This window comes from Muntiacus reevesi, chromosome 2, assembly GCF_963930625.1.
Source record: "Muntiacus reevesi chromosome 2, mMunRee1.1, whole genome shotgun sequence".
Classification (NCBI taxonomy): Eukaryota; Metazoa; Chordata; class Mammalia; order Artiodactyla; family Cervidae; genus Muntiacus; species Muntiacus reevesi.
In genome coordinates this window covers 206,596,428-206,621,981 of record NC_089250.1, presented here as the reverse complement: position 1 = coordinate 206,621,981, position 25,554 = coordinate 206,596,428, and the positions used below count along the sequence as shown (strand labels likewise).

The 25,554-nt window shown below is 42.5% G+C and overlaps 2 protein-coding genes across 4 annotated transcripts in view; one reads left to right on the top strand and one right to left on the bottom strand.

Annotated features, from left to right (window-relative positions):
* LOC136160736 (S-adenosyl-L-methionine-dependent tRNA 4-demethylwyosine synthase TYW1) overlaps positions 1-13,041 on the bottom strand; it is a 138,935-nt gene extending 125,894 nt beyond the window's left edge. The window contains exons 1-7 of one of the 3 annotated variants that reach the window (XM_065924776.1): positions 12,867-13,041; positions 11,944-12,074; positions 11,177-11,314; positions 5,751-5,852; positions 3,693-3,887; positions 2,425-2,712; positions 1,223-1,345 (exon numbers count right to left, since the gene is read on the bottom strand). In XM_065924776.1, the coding sequence (XP_065780848.1) occupies positions 1,223-1,345; positions 2,425-2,712; positions 3,693-3,887; positions 5,751-5,852; positions 11,177-11,314; positions 11,944-12,074; positions 12,867-12,870 (981 nt within the window). In that variant the 5' untranslated portion in view covers positions 12,871-13,041. Of the gene's footprint in view, positions 1-1,222; positions 1,346-2,424; positions 2,713-3,692; positions 3,888-5,750; positions 5,853-11,176; positions 11,315-11,943; positions 12,075-12,656; positions 12,740-12,866 lie in introns of those variants that run through there. The other 2 variants (XM_065924778.1, XM_065924777.1) reach the window with 2 other exon arrangements.
* A 1,299-nt stretch (positions 13,042-14,340) lies between these two features.
* SBDS (SBDS ribosome maturation factor) lies at positions 14,341-19,984 on the top strand. Its single transcript, XM_065924775.1, has 5 exons — positions 14,341-14,671; positions 15,290-15,419; positions 16,121-16,321; positions 16,903-17,067; positions 18,241-19,984. Exons 1-5 carry the CDS (start codon positions 14,544-14,546, stop codon positions 18,367-18,369), a joined length of 753 nt encoding a protein of 250 aa, XP_065780847.1. The 5' UTR covers positions 14,341-14,543; the 3' UTR covers positions 18,370-19,984.
* The last annotated feature ends 5,570 nt before the right edge of the window (positions 19,985-25,554 follow it).

Sequence of the window (25,554 nt, the reverse complement as noted above, 5' to 3'; positions counted from 1 at the left end):
ATGAAAAGGTAGAGAGTGTGGAGATAATAAGAGCAGATTCTTGAGGAATTCTTCAGAGAACGTCAGTAAGGTATTTTGAGCTCCATCTGCCTCAAATGAAGAGATGTTTAGGGGTGTTGGAGGATGCTTCTCACCTCAAGCCCCAGGAAAGAGGCTCCAGGAGGGTTCCTCAGAGAAGCTACAATGTGTCCCCTGCACTCAGACTGGCGAATCACTCCTGTCAGGAAATCCAGGGAGCCTGACTGGTGGCTTAGCAAGTGAGCACTGCTGCTGGGTTGCAATTGGTCTGTGCTCCCAGAAGGAACTCAGGAGCACCCCCTTGGGAGGGGGAGAGGGGATGGGCCAGATCTCAGATCCTGACCCACTGGGCAACCAGAGAGGAGAGCAGACCAAAGACCTCAAGAGAGGAAACCAGAGGCTCAGAGGAAGGAGTGCGAACCATCAGAGGCACATCTCTCAGGGTACTCGGTGCTCAGTGCAAGGGGCCAGGCTGGGAGACAGACAAGGACAATGTCCCCAAAAGCATGCTGAACACATCCCCTGGGAAAAGAGGCAAGTCTAACCTCTGAAGAGGAGAGAGCACAAAGTCTGGGACTGACGTATATACACTGCTATGTATAAAAAAGGGGGGCTTCCCAGGTCGCGCCAGTGGTAAAGAACCTGCCTGCCCATGCAGGAGACTAAGAGACGTGGGTTCGATCCCTAGGTCGGGACGATCCCCCGAAGGAGGGCATAGCAACCTGCTCCAGTGTTCCTGCCTGGAGAATCCCATGGACAGAGGAGCCTGGCGGGCTACAGTCCATGGGGTCACAGAGTCAGACCTGACTGAAGTGACTCAGCACAACGGCACGTGTATAAAATAGATGACTAATGAGAACCTGTGGGACAACACACAGAACTCTACTTGGTGCTCTGTGGTGACCTCAGTGGGGAGGAAATCCAAAAGGGAGGAGATATATGTACACGTGTGGCCAATTCACCTTGCTATACGGTAGAAACTGACACAGCAGGGTGAAGCAACAATACTCCAATTTTTTTAAAAAAATGGTTTTCACAAAGCTCATGTTATAACAGCAAAAAAAAAAGTATAAAACTCGCAAAATAGGAGGAAAAGAAACAAAACTGTCCAATTATGAGCTCAGATGGACTATGCACCAAGAGATGATGTTAGCTGTCAACCAACTGTAGGATCCCAGCTCACCATTTCCCAAAATTGCAGTACCTTTTCTTTCTTCACATGATCCATAATCTTGCCGAGGTCTTCAACATCAATGACAGAATTTCGACTCTGACGGTCCTCAGCATCAGACTCTTCCTCACTGCTGCTCTCAAAGGGCTCTTCCTCCTGGAACATCAATTGTAAAAAGGAGCAAAGTGTCTAACCATCCTTCCCAAATTGTGAGTTCACTGGATGGACTTGAGATATTTTAGGCTAGAGGCAAGCCAGTTCCAAGTCAAATCTAAAGAAGCCCATCACTTACACATCATCAAGGGTTACTTTAAGAATATGGCAGAACTGATGCTGCAACAGGAACAGTATGGCCCACACAGCTGGAAATATTTACCAGCTGGCCCATTACCAAAAATGTTTCCTAACCCTTGATTTAAACAAAGAAGCAACCAGACTTAAGTGAGGAATTAAATGAGGAAAAGGGAGGAATCAAGAATGGCTCTTTGGTTCCTTTTCCTAAGTAACGGAGATGGTGGTGGTGTTTCCTAAGATGAAAAAAACTTGCAGAGAGACAGACCAGAAGAGTAGAGAGGAAGAGTTCCATTTTGAATTTGTCAAAGAGGAGCTACCTTAGACATCCAAGGAGGGATTTTAAAGAGGCAACTGCATACATGGAACGACAGGAACAATGGTGGAGAGAAAGACAGGAAGTGAGAATGCAAAGTTGTTCCCGAAAGACACATGCGACCAGATGGCCCAAAGACAACAGCAGTGATACAGCCTGACAACACACGCCTCAAAGGAACTGGGGTGTCCAAAGGAAGAAGAAAGAGACATGTTTAGAACGTGAGGGATCAAAGAGAGGAATCTGGGATGACCCACAGCCTTCAAGTTTGAATGATCGGAGTCATTAAATAAGAGACAACAGGAGGAGTATGTGGTTAAAGGGTAAAAAGATAATGAGCTCAGTTCTGGGCACATTTAACTTCTCCAGGACTGTTTCCTCACTTGCACACATGGGTAGAAACCTACTGGACTCTAGCAAGGCAACAACTAGAGAACACGTTAAGGACAGCACCCAGCCCAACATGGCTTAACCCAAGACCCCACTCCCTCTAGAACACGCCCCATGTGAGTTTCAGCTCTTCCTTCCAACCGAAAGCCAAGAAAAGCATTTCTCAGGACAGAGGAAAAGTTCAGCATCTCCAAACACAAGAGGAAAGCAGGGAGACATGGACCCGTGGGCTCCATACCTCGGCGTCTCTGTGATGCAATTCCTCCTGCACGTGGGACCCTGGCTCCGCCGCCTCTGAGCCGCGCTGGCTGGACTCGCACTTGCCTTTTTTGCAGTTGCCCCTGCAGCGCTTGCCCTCTCCTTTGCGGAGCGCCTGCAGCCGGGAGATGAACTTGGCCTTCCAAGCGGTGAAGTCAGCCTCAATGCTGCCGTGTTTGCTTTTCACCACGTTGCCGTCACCCTCCCCTCGGGTCATCACGCGACGAGCACCAAGCATCCAGAGCCACTTGTCCACGTTCTTCCCCACCTGCAGGAGAAAGGGACAGGTGAGCGAGAACAGCCCTCCAGACCAGAATATGCCAGTCTGCGCTGCAACAGCTGGGGCTTCCGCTGGGGGACTGTCCCCGGCGGCTGCTGGGAAGAAGGAATCGCTCCGTCAAAAGGGCTTCAGGGTCCAGATGTAGAAAACATATGGACACAGTGGGGGAAGGAGAGGGGGTGAATTGGGAGGGTAGCACTGGCATATACACACTACCATGTGTAAAACAGACAGTTAGCGGAAAGCTGCTGTGTAGCAGAGGGAACTCAGCTCGGAGCTCTGTGATGACCGGGAGCGGGAGGATGAAGGGTGGGAGTGAGGCGCAAGAGGGGGGATATCTACACACACACAGCTGATTCACACTGTGGCATGGCAGAAACTAAAACAACACTGAAAGCAATTATATTCCAATTTAAAAAAATGTTGAACGGGGGAAGAAAAAGGGGCCAGGTGCCCTCCAGCCCCATCCATCCAGGGGTGCAGCTGATATATTCAGATAAGATTCTGCAAAAGTTTGTTTTTTTTTTTTAAATAAAGGGGTGGACAAACTCTTTTCTTAAACTAGGAGCTAGTACCTAAAGAAGAACTTGAAAACGACTCCTCTAAGTAATGGTCAGAATGAAACCACTCGGTAGCGAGATCAGTTTCCTCCAAAATGTAATAACACCTCTGGGGCCAAAGACCATGAAACAGCAAGGTACGAACGGAACCCATCTGGCAAAACTCATGACTTCGTAGCCAGAAATGTGTTTTATTACAGTATGAAGCACTTCAGCTGAGGCACGGGAGTTATCAAGAAGCACAGTGAAGAGTTCAAAACCTCAACAGGCTTCCTGAGTGGCAAGGCAGTAAACAAAATATTTACGTATCTGAATTTTACCTTTGGCCTAATTCCTTTGAAAATATGGAGGCGGGGGCAGGTGGAGAACACACATCTTGAAAAGATGTCTGGATGAAAATGTACCTACCTTGTTGAAGTGGCTCACGTACACAGAATTTCCCAGGCCAAACACCGCGTATCTCATCCCCTTCAGGTACGTTTTGCCAAATCGAAAGTCGTTGGCTGCCTCCTCCAGCCACTTGCAGAACCACTCGGCGCTCTCAGGCGGCTGACCGTCAGTGTAGGTGGCAACCAGGAAGGCACAAACATTTTTACTGGTAACCTAACCAAGAAAAATCATTATTTCAGAAGAGTGGCCAAGACGTAAGCTATCTCAATCAAGAAAATCCTTTCTGAAATACTGACATTCACATTGCAGTAGCCTCTAAGGGTGCTTTTAGAAATGTTACTTATTTTCAGAGGAGGAAGAAAACACAGCCAGGGGAGAAAACCCAGCCCTCTGTTCCTGCCAACACACCTCCTTGTGCCCTTCACCATATACTCCATCCCATTTCCCAGACTATAAATTCCTATCAGCTCCCATTTGTCATATTAGAAACTAAAGCCAAATCAGTCAGGAAGAAATATAGAAAGAGCTCTAAAAATTTCCCTGAAAAATTAAAACAATAAAACGTTAAGTGTAAAGTGACTTAACACTTGGCATCAACATTTCCTTGGGAAACAAAAAACCACATCAACAGTCCTATGAACCATACAATTTCATCTGCTTGAGTATATCTTCGCAGATCCAAGTCAGGAACTAAGTTATAAGTTGTTGCTGTTGTTTAGTCGCTAAGTGATGTCTGACTCTGAGACTCCCACAGACTGCAGCACACCAGGCTTCCCTGTGCTTCACTATCTCCTGGAGTTTGCTCAAACTCGTGTCCATTGAGTCAGTGATGCCACCCTACCACCTTATCCTCTGTCACCCCCAAGTAACCCTTTACGATAATTAAGTACCCAAGCTTGTTAACAATGTTTTAAATTTATGTATTTGGCCACGGTGGGTCTTAGTTGCAGCACTCAGGATCTTGAGCTGTGGCTTCAGAGCACATGGGCTCAGTTCCCAGCACGTGGGATCCGAGTTCCCCACCAGGGATCGAACTCACATCCCCCGCATTGCAAGGTGGATTCTTAACTAGTGGGCCACCAAGAAAGTCCTGCTAATAATTTCTTAACAAATAATCTCAAGCAGATTCAAGCTCACTCATTTGCATTCCGATGTGCTCTTGGGGGAAAAGGAAATGGACATGTACAGCCAAAAGTTTCTCCACTAAGAAAGGACTGGCAAACTGCAGCCCACAGGCCCAATCCTGCTTGCTGCCTGCTTTTGTAAACAAAATTTTACTGGAACACTGTCACGCTCACCCGTTTGCATACTGTTTCTGGCTGCTTTGCCTCAAAGGCAGAACTCCGTAACTGCCTGGCCCACAAAGCTCAACGTATTTACCATGTGGCCCTTTATAGAAAAGGTTTGTGGACGCCTGTTCCAAGGGCTTCTCCAGCTTGAGCTGCTCCAGAATCACCTGGGGCACTTGTTCAAACACAGCCCCACCACATCCAGACTCTGCTTCGGGGAGGGTGGGCCAGGACCTGAGATTCTGCAATCCTGATGAGTCCCCAGGAGAGGCTGATACTGCCAGTTCAAGGACCACACCTGGACAGCCTCTGCTGTCAGGCCAACCTCCCTACCTGGGCGCGGCTGGAGGAGGGGGCGGGGCATTCCTCAGGTGAAGAAATTAAGCTCTCACAGATACGATGTAATGCATGGAGGTCACAAAGGCAGTATGAGATTTCTCTAACTCCAAAACCCACACTACTTCTGTTATCCAAGTGGCCCCTGACCTTTCAGTAGGCTGACATGTGGTTCACACACCCGGCACCCGGCCGTGAGTGATAAACCTCCTTGATTTTGAGATTCAAAGCACAAGCTCTCAGTCTAACACCCCAGAGGGACCAGCCCCAACCACTTCAGAGCCAGCACCCTAACTACACACTCGGCACCTCTCACTGATCCTGAAAAGTCAAGCAATGGAAATCTCTTAGCGTGAAAATTAAATTTTATCTGAAGAGTCTATTTATCCCAGAACACAGGTCAATTAAAATTGAAAGCTGTGACCAAAGGAAAAATAAGACAATTACCAACCTCTTCTACGAGATGGTCATCTGGGTCATAGTCCTTCAGATTAATCATTGCCACAGGCAGATCAAGGGAGCTAAGTGCTTCAGCCAGAACTGTCGCAAATCCCTAATAGGAGGGGGAAAAAAAATCAAATATAGTCTCCAATAAACTAAATAAGTGAAAAATACAGTCTTCATTTACTCCTGTTGGCCAGGGAAGGAGACATTTATCAGGAAAAACTTTCCCAGTGGCTGACAGTTATCATCATAAACACAAATACTATTCTCACTTCTCCTGTTTTCTCGAGCATCTTTACAGAAATCAATCATTCAACTGTGCTGTTCTCGCTCTACAAGTACACAGGTGGCATTCGATCTCAATTGGCTTTCCAACATTCAGGCTGCTTTGCCCTTCTACAATAAACATATAGACGGAGAAGAAATACTAAAGAGGGGATAGAATGAGAAACGTGAGAACTGTGAACACAATTCTGGAAGGGAGAAACCAAACAGAAGTAGATTGACAGGCAGGAGGAAGCCTCAGGGGAAACAGAAAACCAGAGGGGCTCTGGGATCTGTCAGTCGCTATGACAAAAATGGGAGGGAGCCACGGGCCACAAAGGAACCAGTCAGCAGAGAACCTACATATAGGACCAGTGAACCCAGAGCTATTGTGTGAGTTCACCTCTTACCTACAGGCAGACTCCGGCAAGCTCTTCTCCAAACAAAATAAACCAACGTTTGGAGAAGACTAAAACTTCTAGCCAGATGTTGGCACCCCAGGAAAAACCTCCTCCTCTTTTTGACTTGGTAGTCTAATATTTGGCTCACCACCTGCAGGGACTACAGCTAAGCCTGCTCTACAGGGATCAGCAGACTCGGGCCTGCAGGCAAAACCCAGCCCTCTGTCTTTACAAGCGAAGGTTACTGGAATACCTGTTGCTCAGATGGTAAAGAATCTGCCTGCAGTGTGGGAGACCCAGGTTCAATCCCTGAGTCGGGAAGATCCCCTGGAGAAGGGAATGGCTGCCCACTCCAGTATTCTTCCCTGGAGAATCCCGTGGACAGAGGAGCCTGGCGGGTTGCAGTCCATGGGATCTCAAAGAGGTGGACACAACTGAGTGATGAACACTACTGCAATACAGTCATGCTCATTTATTTACAAATTATCTATGACCTCTTCCACAGGGCATCAGCAGAGCCGAACAGCTTCAGCAAAGACCACACAGTTTGTAAAATCTAAAAATCTAAAAAATTACATGCCAAATAAAATATCTAGCCCTTTACAGAAAAACTCTGATAAACAGAACTGAAAGCTCTAGATAACATGATCCCTTGAGAGGGAAGTGAGTGCAGATAAAGACACGGTCTGAAGAACTGTACCCTAAGATGCTCCTATCTTTGGAGGGCAAGAAGATGGGTAGAAATCGGCCAATGATAGTGAGGAAGGTGAGCCTCAGCATAAGAGGAGGAGAACCCAGAGACAAGTGTACCAGAGTTCAATGAAGAAAGTATGTCAACAAGGAAGGTGTTGTCATGCAGCTAACATGTCAAGGAAGATGAAGACTGAGGATGAATTAGCCACGTGCAAGTCACTGGGAACAGGCTGGGGCACGCAAGCCTACCTGGAGTGGGTCAAGAAAAACAGGAGAACAAAGACCAGAGACGGTAAGCAGAGACGGTAAGCAACACTTTCAAGGAATACCACACACACACACACAAAATCAAGGTGGTAGTTAGAGGGGGATGTGAGGCCAATAGGCAACAGGTCACACAGCATACCCTGACCCACCTCGCACAGAGCATCCAGCGAGAACTTACAACTGGAGAAAACAAATATATTTGGAATTGAGAAAATCCACACCAGTTACCCCATCGTTTCACCCCCAATATGAACAGAAAAGCACGGATCACCAAGACCATGATGAGAACAAGCAGCAGGAAAGAGAAATAGCAGCAGCAGAAACTCTGAGGAACTGGCTAAATCATGGAACCCACAAAGGAACTCACTGAAATGTATTTTTCAATTATGAAACATATGCACAGGATATAATTTTTACAATAAAAACACTATAACCAAACTAAGACATTTTAAAAAAAAAGGTCTGGGGGACTTCTCTGGTGGTCCAGTGGATAAGACTCTACACTCCCAATGCAGGGAACCTGGATTTAATCTCTAGTCAGAGAACTAGACCCCACATACCCAAATGAAGATCCCGCATACCTCATCTAAGACTCAGCTCAGACAAATAAATAAATAAAATTTTTAAAGGTTTGGAGTTGAAATTCAAGAAAAAGTATGAGAGAAAGGATTTGAAATGCAGCATGCATGCATGCTAAGATGCTTTAGTCATGTCCAACTCTCTGCAACCCTATGGACTGTAGCCCGCCAGGTTCCTCTGTCCAAGGGATTTTCCAGACAAGAATACTGGAGTGGGTTGCCATGCTCTCCTCCAGGGGATCTTCCCAACCCAGGGATCGAACCCACGACTCTTACATCTCCTGCATTGGGAGGCGGGTTCTTTACCACTGTGACTCCCTTGAAACACAGGCCATCCAAAAGGTCCAACATCCAACGTCCCAGAAATAAAGAACAGAGAAAACAGAAAGAAAAAAAAGTTGACTCAAGAAATATTAGCAGAATTAATGCACACAAAATCTCCAAAACAAAACTGCACAACTATTCAACACTATGTCTGAAAAAGACCCACCCTAGACCCCCTCTCACACAAGCTCCAAACATCAAGGACAAACAAATGATTCTAAAAGCTTCCAGGAACAACCGAAAAAAAAAAAATTCATCTACGAAGGAATGAGGCAACCAGCCTCCTCTTCAGCAACACTGCCTGCTAAAGACAAGGAAGTGATACCATCAAGGTTGGAAGGAAAAACTTTTGACCTAGTCTTCTATACTCAGCCAAATATGAATCAACCAACTTCAAAGCCAAACAGAGAAATTCAGATGGCACACCTTTAAGGAGGGCCACTGAACTCATATCAACTATGTGGGCAACAACATTAGGGCGCTGAGATCTGAGGAACTGATTGATAAAAGGAGTCAATAACTTTTATCTAATTGGAATAAATCTAGAAACGTGGCCCAGCAGGTCCAAGAAGTAACCCTCAGAGGAACTAAAAACATAAAATAGTTAAAACAGATTCTCCGAAGTGTACTTTCATTATGAACCCTCTGTACGCATGGATTTGTTACTATCTGCAAGTATTACCTGGATCTTTTTTTTTTTTAATGTAAAAGCAAGCATAAAAGAGGCTAGGAATGAGCTCTTTTACGAGACACAAAAAAGGGACTCTGTTTTGGCAGCCCAGAGGCCTTTCTTACATTTCTTCCTGTTTCCTGCTCTGTTGTTTACAGTTGAACTGAATTAATAGTGACCTTCAATTAGGATCTACAGCACAAAGTACTGAGAACCTTTTAAAAAGCAGTATTCTGGCTATTATAAACAGTGCTGTGATGAACATTGGGGTGCATGTGTCTCTTTCAGGTCTGGTTTCCTCGGTGTGTATGCCCAGAAGTGGTATTGCTGGGTCATATGGCAGTTCTATTTCCAGTTTTTTAAGAAATCTCCACACTGTTCTCCATAGTGGCTGTACTAGTTTGCATTCCCACCAACAGTGTAAGAGGGTTCCCTTTTCTCCACACCCTCTCCAGCATTTATTGCTTGTAGACTTTTGGATAGCAGCCGTCCTGACTGGCGTGTAATGGTACCTCATTGTGGTTTTGATTTGTATTTCTCTGATAATGAGTGATGTTGAGCATCTTTTCATGTGTTTGTTAGCCATCTGTATGTCTTCTTTGGAGAAATGTCTGTTTAGTTCTTAGGCCCATTTTTTGATTGGGTCATTTATTTTTCTGGAATTGAGCTTCAGGAGTTGCTTGTATATTTTTGAGATTAATCCTTTGTCTGTTTCCTCATTTGCTATTATTTTCTCCCAATCTGAGGGCTGTCTTTTCACCTTATTGCAGTTTCCTTTGCTGTGCAAAAGCTTTTAATTTTCATTAGGTCCCATTTGTTTATTTTTGCTTTTATTTCCAATATTCTGGGAGGTGAGTCATAGAAGATCTTGCTGTGATTTATGTCGGAGAGTGTTTTGTCTATGTTCTCCTCTAGGAGTTTTATAGTTTCTGGTCTTACATTTAGATCTTTAATCCATTTTGAGTTTATTTTTGTGTATGGTGTTAGAAAGTGTTCTAGTTTCATTCTTTTACAAGTGGTTGACCAGTTTTCCCAGCAACACTTGTTAAAGAGGTTGTCTTTTTTCCATTGTATATCCTTGCCTCCTTTGTCAAAGATAAGGTGTCCATAGGTTCATGGATTTATCTCTGGGCTTTCTATTCTGTTCCATTGATCTAATAGCCAGGACATGGAAGCAACCTAGATGCCCATCAGCAGACGAATGGATAAGGAAGCTGTGGTACATATACACCATGGAATATTACTCAGCCGTTAAAAATAATTCATTTGAATCAGTTCTAATGAGATGGATGAAACTGGAGCCCATTATACAGAGTGAAGTAAGCCAGAAAGATAAAGAACATTACAGCATACTAACACATATATATGGAATTTAAAAAGATGGTAACGATAACACTATATGCAAAACAGAAAAAGAGACACAGAAGTACAGAACAGACTTTTGAACTCTGTGGGAGAAGGTGAGGGTGGGATGTTTCGAAAGAACAGCATGTATATTATCTATGGTGAAACAGATCACCAGCCCAGGTGGGATGCATGAGGCAAGTGCTCGGGCCTGGTGCACTGGGAAGACCCAGAGGAATCGGGTGGAGAGGGAGGTGGGAGGGGGGATCGGGATGGGAAATACGTATAACTCTATGGCTGATTCATATCATTGTATGACAAAACCCACTGAAAAAATTAAAAATTAAAAAATAAAATAAAATAAAATAAAAATAAAAAGCAGTATTCTACAAAACATACACAAGAGGGCAGTAAAACTCTATAATACTCTACCAAAATAGCAACTTGAAATTTTCAATTTATTTTCATGTTAGCCTTAGATTCTTTTCCTAGAAAGCAATAAATAGCTGTGACTTTCATAACAAAAAAAGCAGGCAGCATTCAAATACAACTAAAGCATCTTTCAGCTCTATATCTGCATTTTGTATCTATACAGTATTCAATGTACGTCATTAATACTTTTAACACTATTAGAAATCAAAACAGATTTTAATTAAATAGATGTGTGAAGTTGTGAACATCAGGGCCCATATTGGACACTACCGCTGCCAGTTCTCACTAGTCTCTACTTCTACAGCCAATAATGGACTTGGAACTCCATTCTGCTGAGCAGAAGTAAGTTTTGGAACAAAGACCCTGCAAGACAGTGGCCACCAGACACTAAAGAACACTTTTCAAAGATTATCTTAAAAGATCAGGAGACCCAAGGAAAAGTGTCATATAAAGTTCTTACCTTTGCTGTGCCAGTCTGAGAACCATAAAATATCTTCACTCCAGACACAAAGACTTCCTTCTTTGGACGAGAGATATAGCCATTCGTCATCAAATCCTGAGATGCTTTTGGAATGGTTTTCTCCTGTAAGTTCTTGTTCTTAAAATAAACACAAAATCCATCAAGTTTCAATCTTCTCCCAACTTCATTAAGGATGAACACTAGCTCAGATACTGACCCATTTTATTCTCTTAATCTTTTGATTATACTCCTCAAATACTGACTCCTTGATATAATTAGGTTCTTTAAAACCAGGGACCACATTTCTTAAGACTATAATGATTCCCATTCCCTCCAGGATAAAATATTACACATACTTTCACCTATAATGTGTTTTAGTGGAGTAATAGTACAAATTTATTTTCTGATTCTAACTAGTGGAAAGAAAAGAGACTACTATCCCTTAAAGGTGCTGAGCAGATTTTTGGTATTTGCAAAATTTAATTTTTCATTACAAAATCCTCCTGTATCTTAAGAATGCGATGTCCACAGTCCAGCAACTAAGACCCGGTGTAGCCAAATAAATAAATAAAAACACTTTTTTTAATTGACAAGAAAAAAATGGGGGCATGAAAAAAGTATGTCTAGAAACCAAATGTGAAAGTAATCAAAAGTTCTTTTTAGAATTTCCATATTTTTTCTGGAAGCCTTAGAAAATCTGCACACTGAAGTCTCTATAAAATCTGATGCCAAATACTCTCCTGTAAGAAAAACACAACTCCACTCACCTGCTTCCTGATGACAATCTGGAAACAAATCCAAAGGCTAAAACCAAAGGCAAAGCCCAAGTATATGTAAAACCTGTTTATCCATAACGATATTAAAGATGAGGAGAAGTCCCATGTATCCAAAGCAGGATCTAAATTTAAAATGATCCATATAAGCATTATAAAAGAAAAGCCAAAAAAAAAAAAAAAAAAGAAAAGCCAACCTTCATATTCAAAAACCCTGCTCAGAAATCTATAAAAAGCAACTCTAATAAAATAACACATACACATTATGTGATAACATGACACAGTTACCATAATGATAAAATGCTAATTCAAAAAATAAAAATTTTTATTTTCATCTAGATATAGCATTTGAAAGGAAAGGATATAAAGTCAAAACATTGAATTTGGAATTATGAGTTAATTTTTCTTTTTGTTAGCTGCTCCATCAGAAAAGCTTAAAATAATACTAAATGTATTCCTTTTTTTTTTCTAATTTTATTCTTAGAGACCCAAAGCTACTTGCAAAGGATTCTCAAATAACTGATCTCAAGCCCCACAGTTTTTAAGGGAGATTTGGATGGACCCGGCCTCAAAAGCTGAGTCTGGGGGCAATTTCAAAAGACGAAGTCTAAAATTTGGGGTTTACAGATACCACTCTGCCCTGGAAAGGACCAAAAGTCCTCAACACACGTGGGTAATGGGGAAAGGCAGTTTCCTCTGCGTTTTACCTGAGGGCAGAAGCACAATTCTAAATTCATCTCCTAGCCTCAAAAGGCAAAAGCCAGGTCACAAGCAAGGATCAGTCCTCCCAAGCGCCCAGCGGCACCGATCCTGGCCGGAAAAGGGCAACACATTCTAGAGGAAGGGGCCCGAGGGTCTCAGAAAAATTATTTCCTCCCTTCCTGGCCCCACGAAACTTGCCCGTCTGGGGCCCTTACCCATTCTCGTCAGAGCCTGAGCCCTGCGGCCCGACAAGAGACCAGGTCTGCGAACCTAAGAAACTTAGGGTCCGGTGTGAATACTAGGAGGCCGCCAGAACTACCTCGCAGCACTAGCTGTGCGCCCGGAGACAGAGGAGCTGAGGACAGCCATGCCAGTTGCAGATCGTCCCGATTGGCTCAGAGGGGGAAGGGGCGGGCCGAGTGGGAAGCTCCGCCCAGAGTTCGGTGGGGGAAAGCCAGAACCCTCCGGGCCCTGCTCGGATTGGCTCAGAGGATAAAGGGGCGTGCCCAAAGGAAAGCACCGCCCAGAGCTCCGGGCGAGTAAACGAGAGGGTTCCCAGCCCCAAACAAATGACACTGAGGAGGAAGGCCTGGGTGTGGACAAAGCAGGGTTGGAGAACGAGAGTTGTTCAGTCGCTCAGTCACGTCCTACTCTTTGCGACCCCATGAACTGCAGCACGCCAGGCTCCCTTCCCTTCGCTATCTCCCCGAGTTTGCTCAAACTCATCTCCATTGAGTCGATGATACCATCTCATCCTCTGTCTTCCCCCTCCTGCCCTCAATCTTTCCCAGCATCAGGGTCTTTGCTAGTGAGTCGGCTGTTTGCATCAGGTGACCAAAGTACTGGAGCTTCAACATCAGTCCTTCCAACTGATATATTATATCCAACTGATATATATAGTGCTTCCAACTGATATATACCAATATTCAGGATTGATATCCTTTAGGATTGACTGGTTGGATCTCCTTGCTGTCCAAGGGACTCAAGAGTCTTCTCCAGCACCACAGTTCAAAAGCATCAATTCTTTGGCACTCAGCCTTCTTTAAGCTCCAACTCTCAGATCCGTACATGACTACTGGAAAAACAGGAGTAGTTTGGGGTGGAGGGAAGGTTGGAGGGGCGAGAGAAGAGGTCTGCGTTAAGAGACTAAGGGCGTCATTAACCGAATGCAACGGGTGAGCCCGTTTGAATCTCAATTGAAACACACCGACTGTAAAAAGTCATTATTTATTTAGGGTAAAATTAATTATGGGCTGGCTAGGAGATGTTATTAAGGAATTATAGTTAATCTTGTTGGATGTATCTGTTGGAAATTAAGCTGACCTTATGACGATTTGCCTTAATATACCCCAACAAAAAAATGAGGGAGAATGAAACAAGAATGGCAAAATGTTGATAACTGTTGAAGCGGGGTGATGGATACATGGCAGTTCATTACACTTTTTTCTCTATGTTTTCGGTGTTAAACTTTTTCCATCATGAAAGGTTAAGATGGACCCTGAAATCTGCGGAACTGTGAGGCGTCAGGCACTGAGTTTCCTCCCGGTCACCAAACTTCGGCTCCACCAACCAATCGGAGTTCTTTCGTTGGAGAAAGAACATTACGTCAAGAAAGAGCGCCTCTCTTTCCCGGCGCGGAACAATGCCGTAAAAGTCAAAATGCGCAGACGTTATTGGTCCCTCTTCCTCTGCGGGTTTCCGCAACACCTGACGCCTGCGCAATAAGTTGGGTGGCTGTATTGTGGCGGTCGGGTTAGTTACGGCGCAGCGCAGTCTGCGGGCGTTACTGGGCCGCGCGCCACCGGGTGGTTACATCTAGGTGCAGGTGGCCCTGTGGCCAGCGGCGCGGGCCTACTTTGGTTCGCCGGCCCCAAGATCTGTGAGCGGCCAAGATGTCGATCTTCACCCCCACAAACCAGATCCGCCTCACCAATGTGGCCGTGGTACGGATGAAGCGAGCCGGGAAGCGCTTCGAAATCGCCTGCTACAAAAACAAGGTCGTGGGCTGGCGGAGCGGCGTGTAAGTGACCCTCTCCCTCTGGGCCTTGGCCGGAGCGGGTAGCCTCGAAGGCGGCCTCCCTCTGGTCGTCTAATGAACCGGCCAAACTGGGGTTTTGTCAGCGAAGGAGAATAGGAAACTTTATTTCCTGCTGCTTGGGCTTCGCGTCTAAACCAAACGTTCCCTTTTATCATTGGTAGTTTTGGTTTGGGGCTTGGTTATACTTTGCTTTGTTGGTGTCATAAAAGCTACAGCAAGAAACCTCCATAATCGGAGTCCTTTTCTCAAAATAATCATCAAGACAAAGGGAGTAGTGTTCCAGGTACTTTTGTAGTTAGTGCGTCTGTCACAGTTCTCTGCCCAGTAGTTTCACCATCACTGCTGCCATCTAGGGATCGGAATTTCTTGGCACCAGCCGGACCCCACCCTTCAGTGATTCACCCGTATTCCCACAACGTTTTTCCCCTATAAGTGAAAGCGAATCCAAACGGAGTTATGGGTCTTGAAATTGTCACCGAGAGTCATTTAGGAGTATTTGTTGTTTCTTACATTATCATTGCCCATCTTGTCTCTTAAATGTGAATGAACGTCCAAGTTTCAAGAGTACTCACATAGGGCTTTCTCTTCTATCCTCACAAGGGAAAAAGACCTTGATGAAGTGCTACAGACCCACTCAGTGTTTGTAAATGTCTCCAAAGGTCAGGTTGCAAAGAAGGAAGATCTCATCAGTGCGTTTGGAACAGATGACCAGACTGAAATCTGTAAGCAGGTGAGTTCTCAGGGCCGCAGCATCATTGACCCTGATATCCGTTAGCATTAGGTATTGTGTTACAGGTATGTTAAGGTTTAATAATTTACTTTCTTTTTTTTGGAGTGAACATTTACTTTGCAATAGTTTGATCTGTACATCACTTTTAATAATTAAGGGCATGGATTCTTTTTATATTTATTTATTTGGCTGTGTTGGGTCTTAATTGCATCACGGGCTTAGTTGCTTAGTGGCATGAGGGATCTTTGTTCCCCCATCAAGGAACGAACCTACATCCCCTGCATTGCAAGGTGGACTCTTAACCATTGGACCACCATGGAAGTCCCAGGACATGGATATTTTTTGCAAAAGCCTCCAGAAATCAGATTATCTGCTAAACTGCCTTTTTTTGTCCACTTATATATTTCTTTAGTGTGATAAACCTGAAGAGAGAACTTCTTTTCAAGTATTTCATCATTTCCACCCTCTGCTAGGATTGCCTTTACCCCTTCCCCCATCTTAATAAGTAAGATTTCAAAACAAGGTAATCCAGTGCCTCTTTTAGGCAGAGCTCAAATTATTACCAAATATCAGTAGCTGAAGAGAATGAAATTTAATTTTCTCCCCCAGTATTTCATTCCTGTGGTTAGTTAACAAATAGTGTGGAACAAAGACATTGCTTTCTTAAACGTGTTGGGTTTGTTGTTTTGGTTTTTTTTAAGATTTTGACTAAAGGAGAGGTTCAAGTGTCCGATAAAGAACGGCACACGCAGTTGGAGCAGATGTTTAGGGACATTGCAACTATTGTGGCCGACAAATGTGTGAACCCTGAAACAAAGAGACCATACACCGTTATCCTTATTGAGAGAGCCATGAAGGACATCCACTATTCAGTCAAACCCAACAAGAGCACGAAACAGCAGGTGAGTTGTTTTATATATATATATATATAAATAATTTTATTTATTTTTATTTTTGGCTGTGCTGGGTCTTTGTTGCTGCACACGCTTTCCTCTAGTTTCACTGCAAGGGTTTCTCATTGCAGTGGCTTCTCTTGTTTCAGAGCATGGGCTTTAGAGCACAGGCTGAATAGTCGTGGCACACAGGCTCAGTGCTCTGCAGCATGGGATCTTCCCAGATCAGGGATCAAACCCATGTCTCCTGCATTTGAATTCTTTACCACTGGGCCATCAGGGAAGCCCAAGACTTCTTGGGCTTCTTGGATACTAGTACCCAATCAAATGCATGATTTGCCCATATTTTCTCATATTCTGTGGGTTGTCTTTTCACTTTCTTGATAGTTTTTTGAATCACAAAAGTTTTAGTCTTGAAGTTCAGTTTATCTATTTTTTTCCCTGTAGTTGCAAATGTTCTTCATGTCATCTAAAAAAACCATTGCCCGGTCCAGCTAGAAGGAAACTGCTTCATTTTGAATACCTTCCTCAGTTATGCGTCAGAAGAGATAAAAGAAATTGCAAACATTTTTTTCATTTTGTCTTGATAGGCTTTGGAAGTGATAAAGCAGTTAAAAGAGAAAATGAAGATAGAACGCGCTCACATGAGACTTCGGTTCATCCTTCCAGTAAATGAAGGGAAGAAGCTGAAAGAAAAACTCAAGCCACTGATCAAGGTTATTGAAAGTGAAGACTACGGTCAACAGTTAGAAATTGTAAGATTAGTGTACTCTTGTTTCTTTGCTTCCTCATGACCAAAATAGTTTCTTCTGTAGTCATAAATGTGGCCCAGACATTTAGAAAGTTTTAACAGTAAGACATTTCCTGAAACATCTTAACCTAGAACTAGGTAAAAAGGTCAAGATCCCCGTAGAACCAGATTGTAGTTAAGGACACTTAAGATTTCTTTGTGTTTGTTTTTTAGTTAAATGATTCCCAGTAAGGGGGTATGGGTCGTGCTCGTTTTTGATGAGAGAGTATGTTTTACAGTGAATCTTCTTTCAGTCTCACTTATCACAGAACGTTTTTAAAAAGCAGCAAAAACATCATGTCTTTGGGTCCTCACCCCACAACTTCAGATAACATGTAAACTCAGCTGTCTGCGAACCCACATCTTAGAGCTTTACAGCTTCCTGACAAATAAATGAGCTCTAGAGCAGGACCTAATGCCTGATGATCTGAAGTGGAGCTAATATAATAGAAATAGAGTGTGCAATAAATGTAATGTGCCTGAATCATCCTGAAACCTCCCCGCCCCCATCCATGGAAAAATTATCTTCCATGAAACTGGTCCCAGGTGCCAGAAAGGCTGGGAACTATTCTAGAGGATTGTTGAACTTCCCACTGCAGATGTCAAACAATGAAACTCTCCAAAGTTCTAAAATCTTTGCAAAACTTTGCACATGGTTTCTAAATAGGCTTTCCACCCCCTTATTTTTTTTCCCTTCACATGTGGCTCCAGAGAGATGATTTCCATGAACTATAAATTTCAATGCTAAATTTAGTATGCAGAGGACCACAGCCTTCTAATCCAACCACGTCATTTTACAGCTGAGGAATCTGGAAACATCCTCAATAGGGGAATCAGGGCCTCATCACAGGGGCCTGTGTGTGTACTGAAGGGCAGAGGCTAGACTAGAAGCTAGCCCCCATCCTGTGCAGTCAGAGAGAGACCTGGAAAGTGTGGCATATCATCTCAGAGCAAGTTTCAGCTTCATCACTTATAGCTGATTCACTGTGTTGTACAACAGAAACTAATAGAACTTTGTACGGCAACTGTACTCCAATTTAAAAAAAAATTTTTTTTAAATGAAAGAGAAGTTAAAGCTGTGTCCATACTGTCATACCACTCTTCCTCATGTGGTCAGCAGCTGTTTTCAATGTTTCAGGTGTGTCTCATTGACCCCGGCTGCTTCAGAGAAATTGATGAGCTCATAAAAAAGGAGACAAAAGGCAAGGGCTCCTTGGAAGTACTCAACTTGAAAGACGTGGAAGAAGGAGACGAGAAATTCGAGTGACCGTCACCCATCTCTTCAGCTATCAAACACTAAAGCGTTTTCATTTCCCACAGTCCTGTTTTCTTTGTGTGATCAGCCAAATACTTGTTCAGATGAGTTGCCGTTTTGCATCTTTGTGGCAAACGTATACACAAAAAGATGTTCCTCAGTAAGTATGATGATGTGGGATTCATTCAGTTTTAGTTATAAAATGGGGTTTTAGGTAAAAGTGAAAATCCAAGATACAAAGTCCAGAGAAGTATTCAGTTGCTGCCTCATGCCTTTGTAGCTTTCCCGGGTGAAAGTTATTTAAGACAACTCTTTTGGATAAAAAGTTAAATTTTGTACATTGTAAGAAATCTGTATGACCAAAAGGAGGGTTTGCCAAAAAAGAAAACAGAATGTCTTATTTCTACTTAGTGAAATGTGTGTATGGGGGTAACTGTATCATGACATAATATAAAACTTGGATGATGACTTCCTGATTTTCTGAAAAATAGATATATGATGACTGCAGGACTTTAATATTCATCAAACATGCTGCCATAACTTAGACTATTCTTGGTAAAATATAAAGTCATTTATTTCTAATTCTTAAAGTTTATAATATATATTATTAGAGCTGAAATTTTATGTAAATCAATAAACCACTTTTTATTTTTGTTAAGCTATGGCTTGTATTTCCAGACAGCTTCCTAACTCCCTTTCTTTTCTCTGCCTTTTGTCTGGTAGGATGGGCGAGTATGGGCAAGTTCTTAGCAGGATTAAACTTATTTGTTTGGGGGGAGGGGGTTGTTCGAGGCGGGCCTGTTCTGTTAAATACCTGGTAAATCTTAGTGAAAATAATTTGGGATGTAATTGAATTTGAGTATTAGTATTTGAGCACGTAAATAGACAATGTAAAAATTGTTTTAAATCTGCTTATCCTCAAAAGAGATAGTCTAAAACATAAAGTAGGGTTTCACTCAAAATAAATATACAGATCAGATGTATTTTATGGACGGAAGTATTTTTAAGTGCAAAAGATTTCTTGACCTAAACAAGTCTTGATTGGTTTTATAAGCACATAGAATCCACTGCTAATACAAGCTCTCAGAAGTGCCCCCATTTTACAGAAACTTCAATTGAAATGATGAACTCATAACGTTCCTCATTTTTTCTCAAATTTTTTTGAGAAAAAAAAATTCTCATCAAATTTTTTCTCACAACGTTAGAAGAAATATTTTTGTTGTTGAATAACATGGGACACACACTTTAATGCTGAAATTGAAATATTATTCTGATACAGTCTTCAAGATCCCCCTCACTGATTCCATTTTACTTATATAATTTGTTTTTTATGAAGATAGTTGAAACTTGAAATCCTGGCAAGAAATTTGAACCAATGAGGTTTACGTTTTTTATTTTTAGCTTAAACAGGTAAAGCTATGTTTCAGATCAGAAGTCATAATTGCTAAAAATGTTCAACAGCTGCATATCAAAGAGAAAAAGATAAATGTTACTAAAACACTGCCTTAAGTTTTTCCCGTTCTCATACTCATTTCTTCTAAAAAGCTGGAACTTCAAGAAATGTCAAATGTAGACCAATCTGAGTCATGTTTCTGAACCTATGACAAATAAAAAAATGTTTACCTTATATTAATTTCATTATTCAAAATAATTTAAAAGTTTGGTTCATAATCATTTTCCCAGTACTACTGCTGTAATGGATTACCTTAAGGATTATTGGTTTATTTTGTTTTTTCAATGCAAACTTTACTGTGTACATTTGGTCAGGATGACATTCAAAATTCAGCCTCTTCTATTTTCAGAGCTTTTTTCTTTTTGTTAGTATTTTTCTAGTGTGTGTTTACTTGGCTGCACCGTGTCTGCATGGCATGCAGGAGCTTTTGTGGCGGCCTGTGGGCTCTAGTTCCCTGACCAGGGACTGAACCTGGGCACGTGCATTGGGAGCATAGAGCCTTTGTAGCTTCCCTTATTCCCATACACAATTATTTGCTCCAGCCTGTGTAACCTCATATATTTTGAAATTCCCCATTTGACCTTGATTTTTGCCCAACTGTGTGTTATAGAGAAGGCTTCCCAAGTGGCTCAGCAATAAAGAATCCATCCACCAATGCAGGAGGTGCAAGAGACATGGATTTGATCCCTGGTCAGGAAGATCCCCTGGAGGAGGAAATGGCAACTCACTCCAGTATTCTTGCCTGGAAAATTCCATGGAGAGAGGGGCCTGGCAGGCTACAGTCCATGGGGTCAAAAAAGTCAGACACGACTGAGCATACACAGTGTTACAAAGAGCTGCTTAAACATCTGCCTGGCACGCTAGATGGTGAGCAGCTCAAGGGCTGGAGATGAGCCAGCTCTGTATCCCACCATGGTTTGGACCTCGTAGTATAGACATCTGGGGAGTACAATAAGCATACTCTCAGTGGGGGTTCATGTCATCAGAAGTGAGGATGAGTAATGACAAATTTGGCTGACTGAGGACTTTTTCAAATCCATCAGTAAAGCTCGATTGAGTTTTGTCTGCTAAGCCAGCGCTTCCATTGTTCATACCCATGTGTGCTGGTGTGCCGCTGGTGGTTTCTGTCTGCACATATCCGCTCAGCCCTCAGGGCTTTAATGTCTGCCAGCAAGCAGTGACCCCACGGTATCATACATACACGTGCCCTGGGCTGTGATGGGGGGAAATAGCTCAGTACTCATTACTGTAAGCAGAAGCCACACACTCGATTTAAACCTGCATGCTACCCTCAAACCCCCATCGTGAGGTCCCTATGATTTTGGTAGTCATAAGTTTCCTTATTTAGAGATTTTTGCATCCCTGCTCTTAAATTACTGAAATGCAACATACTGATTATTTGAAAATACTTTTCTGCTGCTACATATTAGGGGTGGTCGTATATAACTAGTTGGCCACTAACAGCATTTAATGGCTGGGATGATGGAGGTCATTAATTTTCATCTACACATGTATGTTAATAGTACCTACAAAATTAGCGAGTCTAAATGTAATTTTGTAGCAGCAGCAATTCTTGTGAGCTAAAAGTACAGTCCAAACTCATTCTTTACCAGCTCGATTACTTCAAAAATGGTTTTACAACACTCTGAGCATGTGTACTTAAAGGAGCTCAAGACCCCTTCCAAATACCTCAGGAAGAGTCATCAGTGTCACCAAATTGCTACATGTTTTCAGTTGGCAGAGAATGGAAATAAATGGATTATGGAGGAACTGAAAAGAACAGTCATTTTTACTGCAGAAAGGAGCAGACCTGTCTTCTACACTCAATGCCATTCATATCTTAGGAGATTTTCTTCATGTGGTGATACACTAGAATGCCAAAAGATTCTTGAGTGGCACTCTTCCTGGCAAATAAGCATAGTTGACGTACTTTTCAAGGGAAAAGGGCCACGAACTTACTTATTTATCACTATCATGCAGAAATAGGATGAAGACTAGGAATCTTGCATTTAATCAAGGAATCTTGCAGATAAAATAGTTTGTGTATTTAAAGTTAAAACTTTGCAAATTATAGGAGGGTTTTGGACATACACAGGCATGACAAAAGGGAATAGTAAAGAAAGCAGTTCTTGGGACTTCCCTGGTGATCCAGTGGTTAAGAATCTGTCTTGCAATGCACAGGACCTGGGTTCAATCCCTGGTGGGAGAACTAGGATCCCATATGTTGGGGTAAGCAACTAAGCCCGTATGCACACAGCAACTACAGAGCCCATGTCCCACTGCTAGAGAGCCTGCATGCCGCAACAAGAGATCCCACATGATGCAACTAAAACCCAATGCAGCCAAATAATTTTTTTCATTGTGGCATTATTTATTTTAATTGGAGGGTAATTAGGATATTGTGATGGTTTTTGCTTTACATCACTATGAATCAGCCATAGGCATACATGTGTCCCCTCCCTCCTGAACCTGCCTCCCACCTCCTTCCCCATCCCATCCCTCCTGGTTGTAACAGAGCACCAGCTTTGGGTTCCCTGAAAGTGTTTCTTAGTGAAATTTATATAAAGAGAGAATTGTGTAAAGCTTTAATGATAACTGCTTGATTTTCTCAGTGACATGGTGATTGTCAGGAGTTCAGTAATTGGGTTGAACATGCTGACATAATCAAGGTTTCATAATAGTGTAGGATATTATTTTTAAAAGGGCTTGTCATTTCTGCAGTTGGGATATTTCTTATGAGTAAAAACAATTAAAGAACTATACCACTATATAAATGGGATCATCCCTGTTACCAATCAAGCAAAAGCAGTGAGATGGATCTTCTCCAGATACAGAGGGTATAACTTGAAATTTTCATGAAACTTACTTTGGGGGCCCCTCTAAGAGAGGCAGACATCCTCCAGAGCAGTGGGAACCAGGTACAATGAAGCCGTTCTGAGTTCGTCCCGGAAAACTGAATGAGCCTCGTATTAAATGCACATGGACACAGAAGACAGACTTTTTGTATATATGAGCTCCCCTATCCAGAGTCCACAATAACAAGGGCGATAAGTCACTTGCACTGAGTCACCGCAAAGCCGTTTCTCACAGGGGCAGCTCTGTGTATTCTTGTGTCTAAAAGGTCAGGAATTTATTTATAGTAGTTCATTCTCCCAAACAACCCAGGGAAGCCAGTTAGTCGTTATTAAAACATTTGTACCCAAACTACAAAATCCTTACTGTCAACAGTAGTCCCAGAGTTTGAAAGCAATAGCCTAAGAATTTTTATTAAATGTTTAGTATAAGACTTAAAATATTTAGAAATTTTTAATGCAATGTTTGCACTCCCACCTAACTGTTGAAACAACTTCAAAATTACTACCAAGATCACCGTTATTGTTTAGTCACTAAGCTGTGTCCGACTCTTTTGGGACTCCATGAACTATAGCCGGCCATGTCCCTCTGTCCATGGAATTCTCCAGGAAAGAATACTGGAGTGGGTTGCCATTTCCTTCTCCAGGGGATCTTAACCCAGGAATCGAACCTGCATTGGACCAAAATCACTGTGGCTGTCATATAAGAGACTAGAAGAAAGTCTGGATAAGGATTGCCCAGACAATTTTGGAAAAGATGAATCGAAAGGAAATTGTCTCACCAAATAATAAAACTTTAAGTAACTATGATCAAGCCAACATAGAATTGGCAATATAGAGTAAGACATATCCATCAATAATCTAGAGCCCAGAGGTGTGGACCCTAGACCCCAAATAGATGAAAATATGAAATGCAACTCCAGTAAGCAGAAATGTGCCCCTACTCACCCACCCACACACCCACCAAACCAAAAGATGCCTGTACCCTAATCTCTGGAGTCTGTGAATATATATTCTTAACATGGTTAAAGACATTTTGCAGATGGACTTAAGGTTACCTTAAAATAGGGAAATTACCCTGAATTATCCAAGTGGTCCCAGTGTAACCACCTGAGCTCTTAAAAACGAACAAGGAGTACTTCCCTCCATCCCTGGTCAGGCAACTAAGGTCCCACCTGCCACAGGGTATGGCCAAAATTTTTTTGAAAAAGGGAAGCAGAACGAGCGATTCAAAGAGATGAAATGAAGGGAGAAGGGGCAGGAGCGATTAGAACCATGAGAGGCTCTCCACCCACCACTGCTGGCGTCTAAAATGAAGGAATGGGACCATGACCCAGACCATCCAGGCAGCTTCCAGAAGCTGGGAAGGACCTCCAGCTGACAGCCATCAAGGAAATGGGGACCTGAAAAGAAGTAAATTCTACCAACAACCTGAAAGTGAGGAATTGGATTCTCCCTTCGGGCTCGCAGGATGGAACAGAGCTGACCCTGTGATTTTAGCCTAGTGAGATCTGAACTGGGCTTCACACTGAACCATAAGGTAACACGTTTACGCATTTGTTGTTCTTTTGTTTTGTTTTTTCTGGGGGGCATGTGGGATCTCTAATTCCCCATCACGGATTAAACCCACACCCCTGGCGTTGGAAGCACCGAAGTACTAGAAACTGTAGATTATGGATGTTTCAGTATGACAGGCATGAAGAGCTGACACCTGTGTAGTCGTCTGTCTACCAGAACTAAACTCCTACATCATAACATAAAGAATATTAATTTTACTAGAATTATAGAACTAAGTGTAAAACACATGAGAAAATGTAGGAAATAAAGTGTTAGAAAATACAGGAAAATATTTAACCTAAGATTAAAAGACTTTTTTAAGGAAACCTAGAAATTACAAAGGAAAATACTAAAGGATTTAACCACATAAAAAAGTGAAATTTCTGACTTCAAGAAAGCATAGAGATGGGACTTTCCTGGTGGTTCAGTGGTTAAGATTCCTGACTCCCAGTGCAGAGGGCCTGGGTTCGATCCTTGGTCAGGGAACTAGATCCCTCATGCTGCAACTAAGACCTGGCACAGTCAAATAAATAAAAATATTTTTTTTAAAAAACCATAGAGAAAATATAATTGCAGGAAAATACATACAGTATTTAAGACAGGTGGCATGTCAGCACGTCAGGACAAACCAATTAAACGGTCTTATGCTCAACCCCAAGCACTAGAAATAATATGCAAAATAAGATGGTCAAGTTCTTTCAGAGAAATGTGAAAAATACTTTTCTATCCATCATATTGAGAAAAAGATAAAAAAAATTCTGATGGTGACAAGGATGAGGATGGAACCACCACTTTCACACATTTACTGATGTAAGTATAAATTGCTAGTCTTTTAGGAAAGCAACTTGATGGTATCTTTAACAATTTAAATATATATACCTTAGATTTAGGTATCTGTCCTCCAGAAATAAATTATCTAAATTCAAAGGATATACATGTAAGGATGTTTTCTGCAGTAGAAGACCTGAAAATGACCATTTCATTAACCATCCATAGCATGTAGGTAAATAAATTGAGATACCTCCTTATTGTGAAGTATTAACGTAGTTTTTACGAATGAGAGGTACTTAACCTGTTATCCATGATGATAAAAGGTGGAGGCGAGGGGGTGGGCGAAGGGAAACACATTATAGAGCAATGAGTTACAGTCTGCTTTCGATGTAGGAGACACAGGTTCAATCCCAGGTCCAGGAATAACCCACATACTGCGCAAAAACTAAGCCCATGGGCCACAATTACTGAGCCTGTGCTCTAGAGCCTGCAATCTGCAACTGCTGAAGCCCATGTGCCTAGAGCCTGTGCTTCACAATAAGATACCACCACAATGAGAAGCCG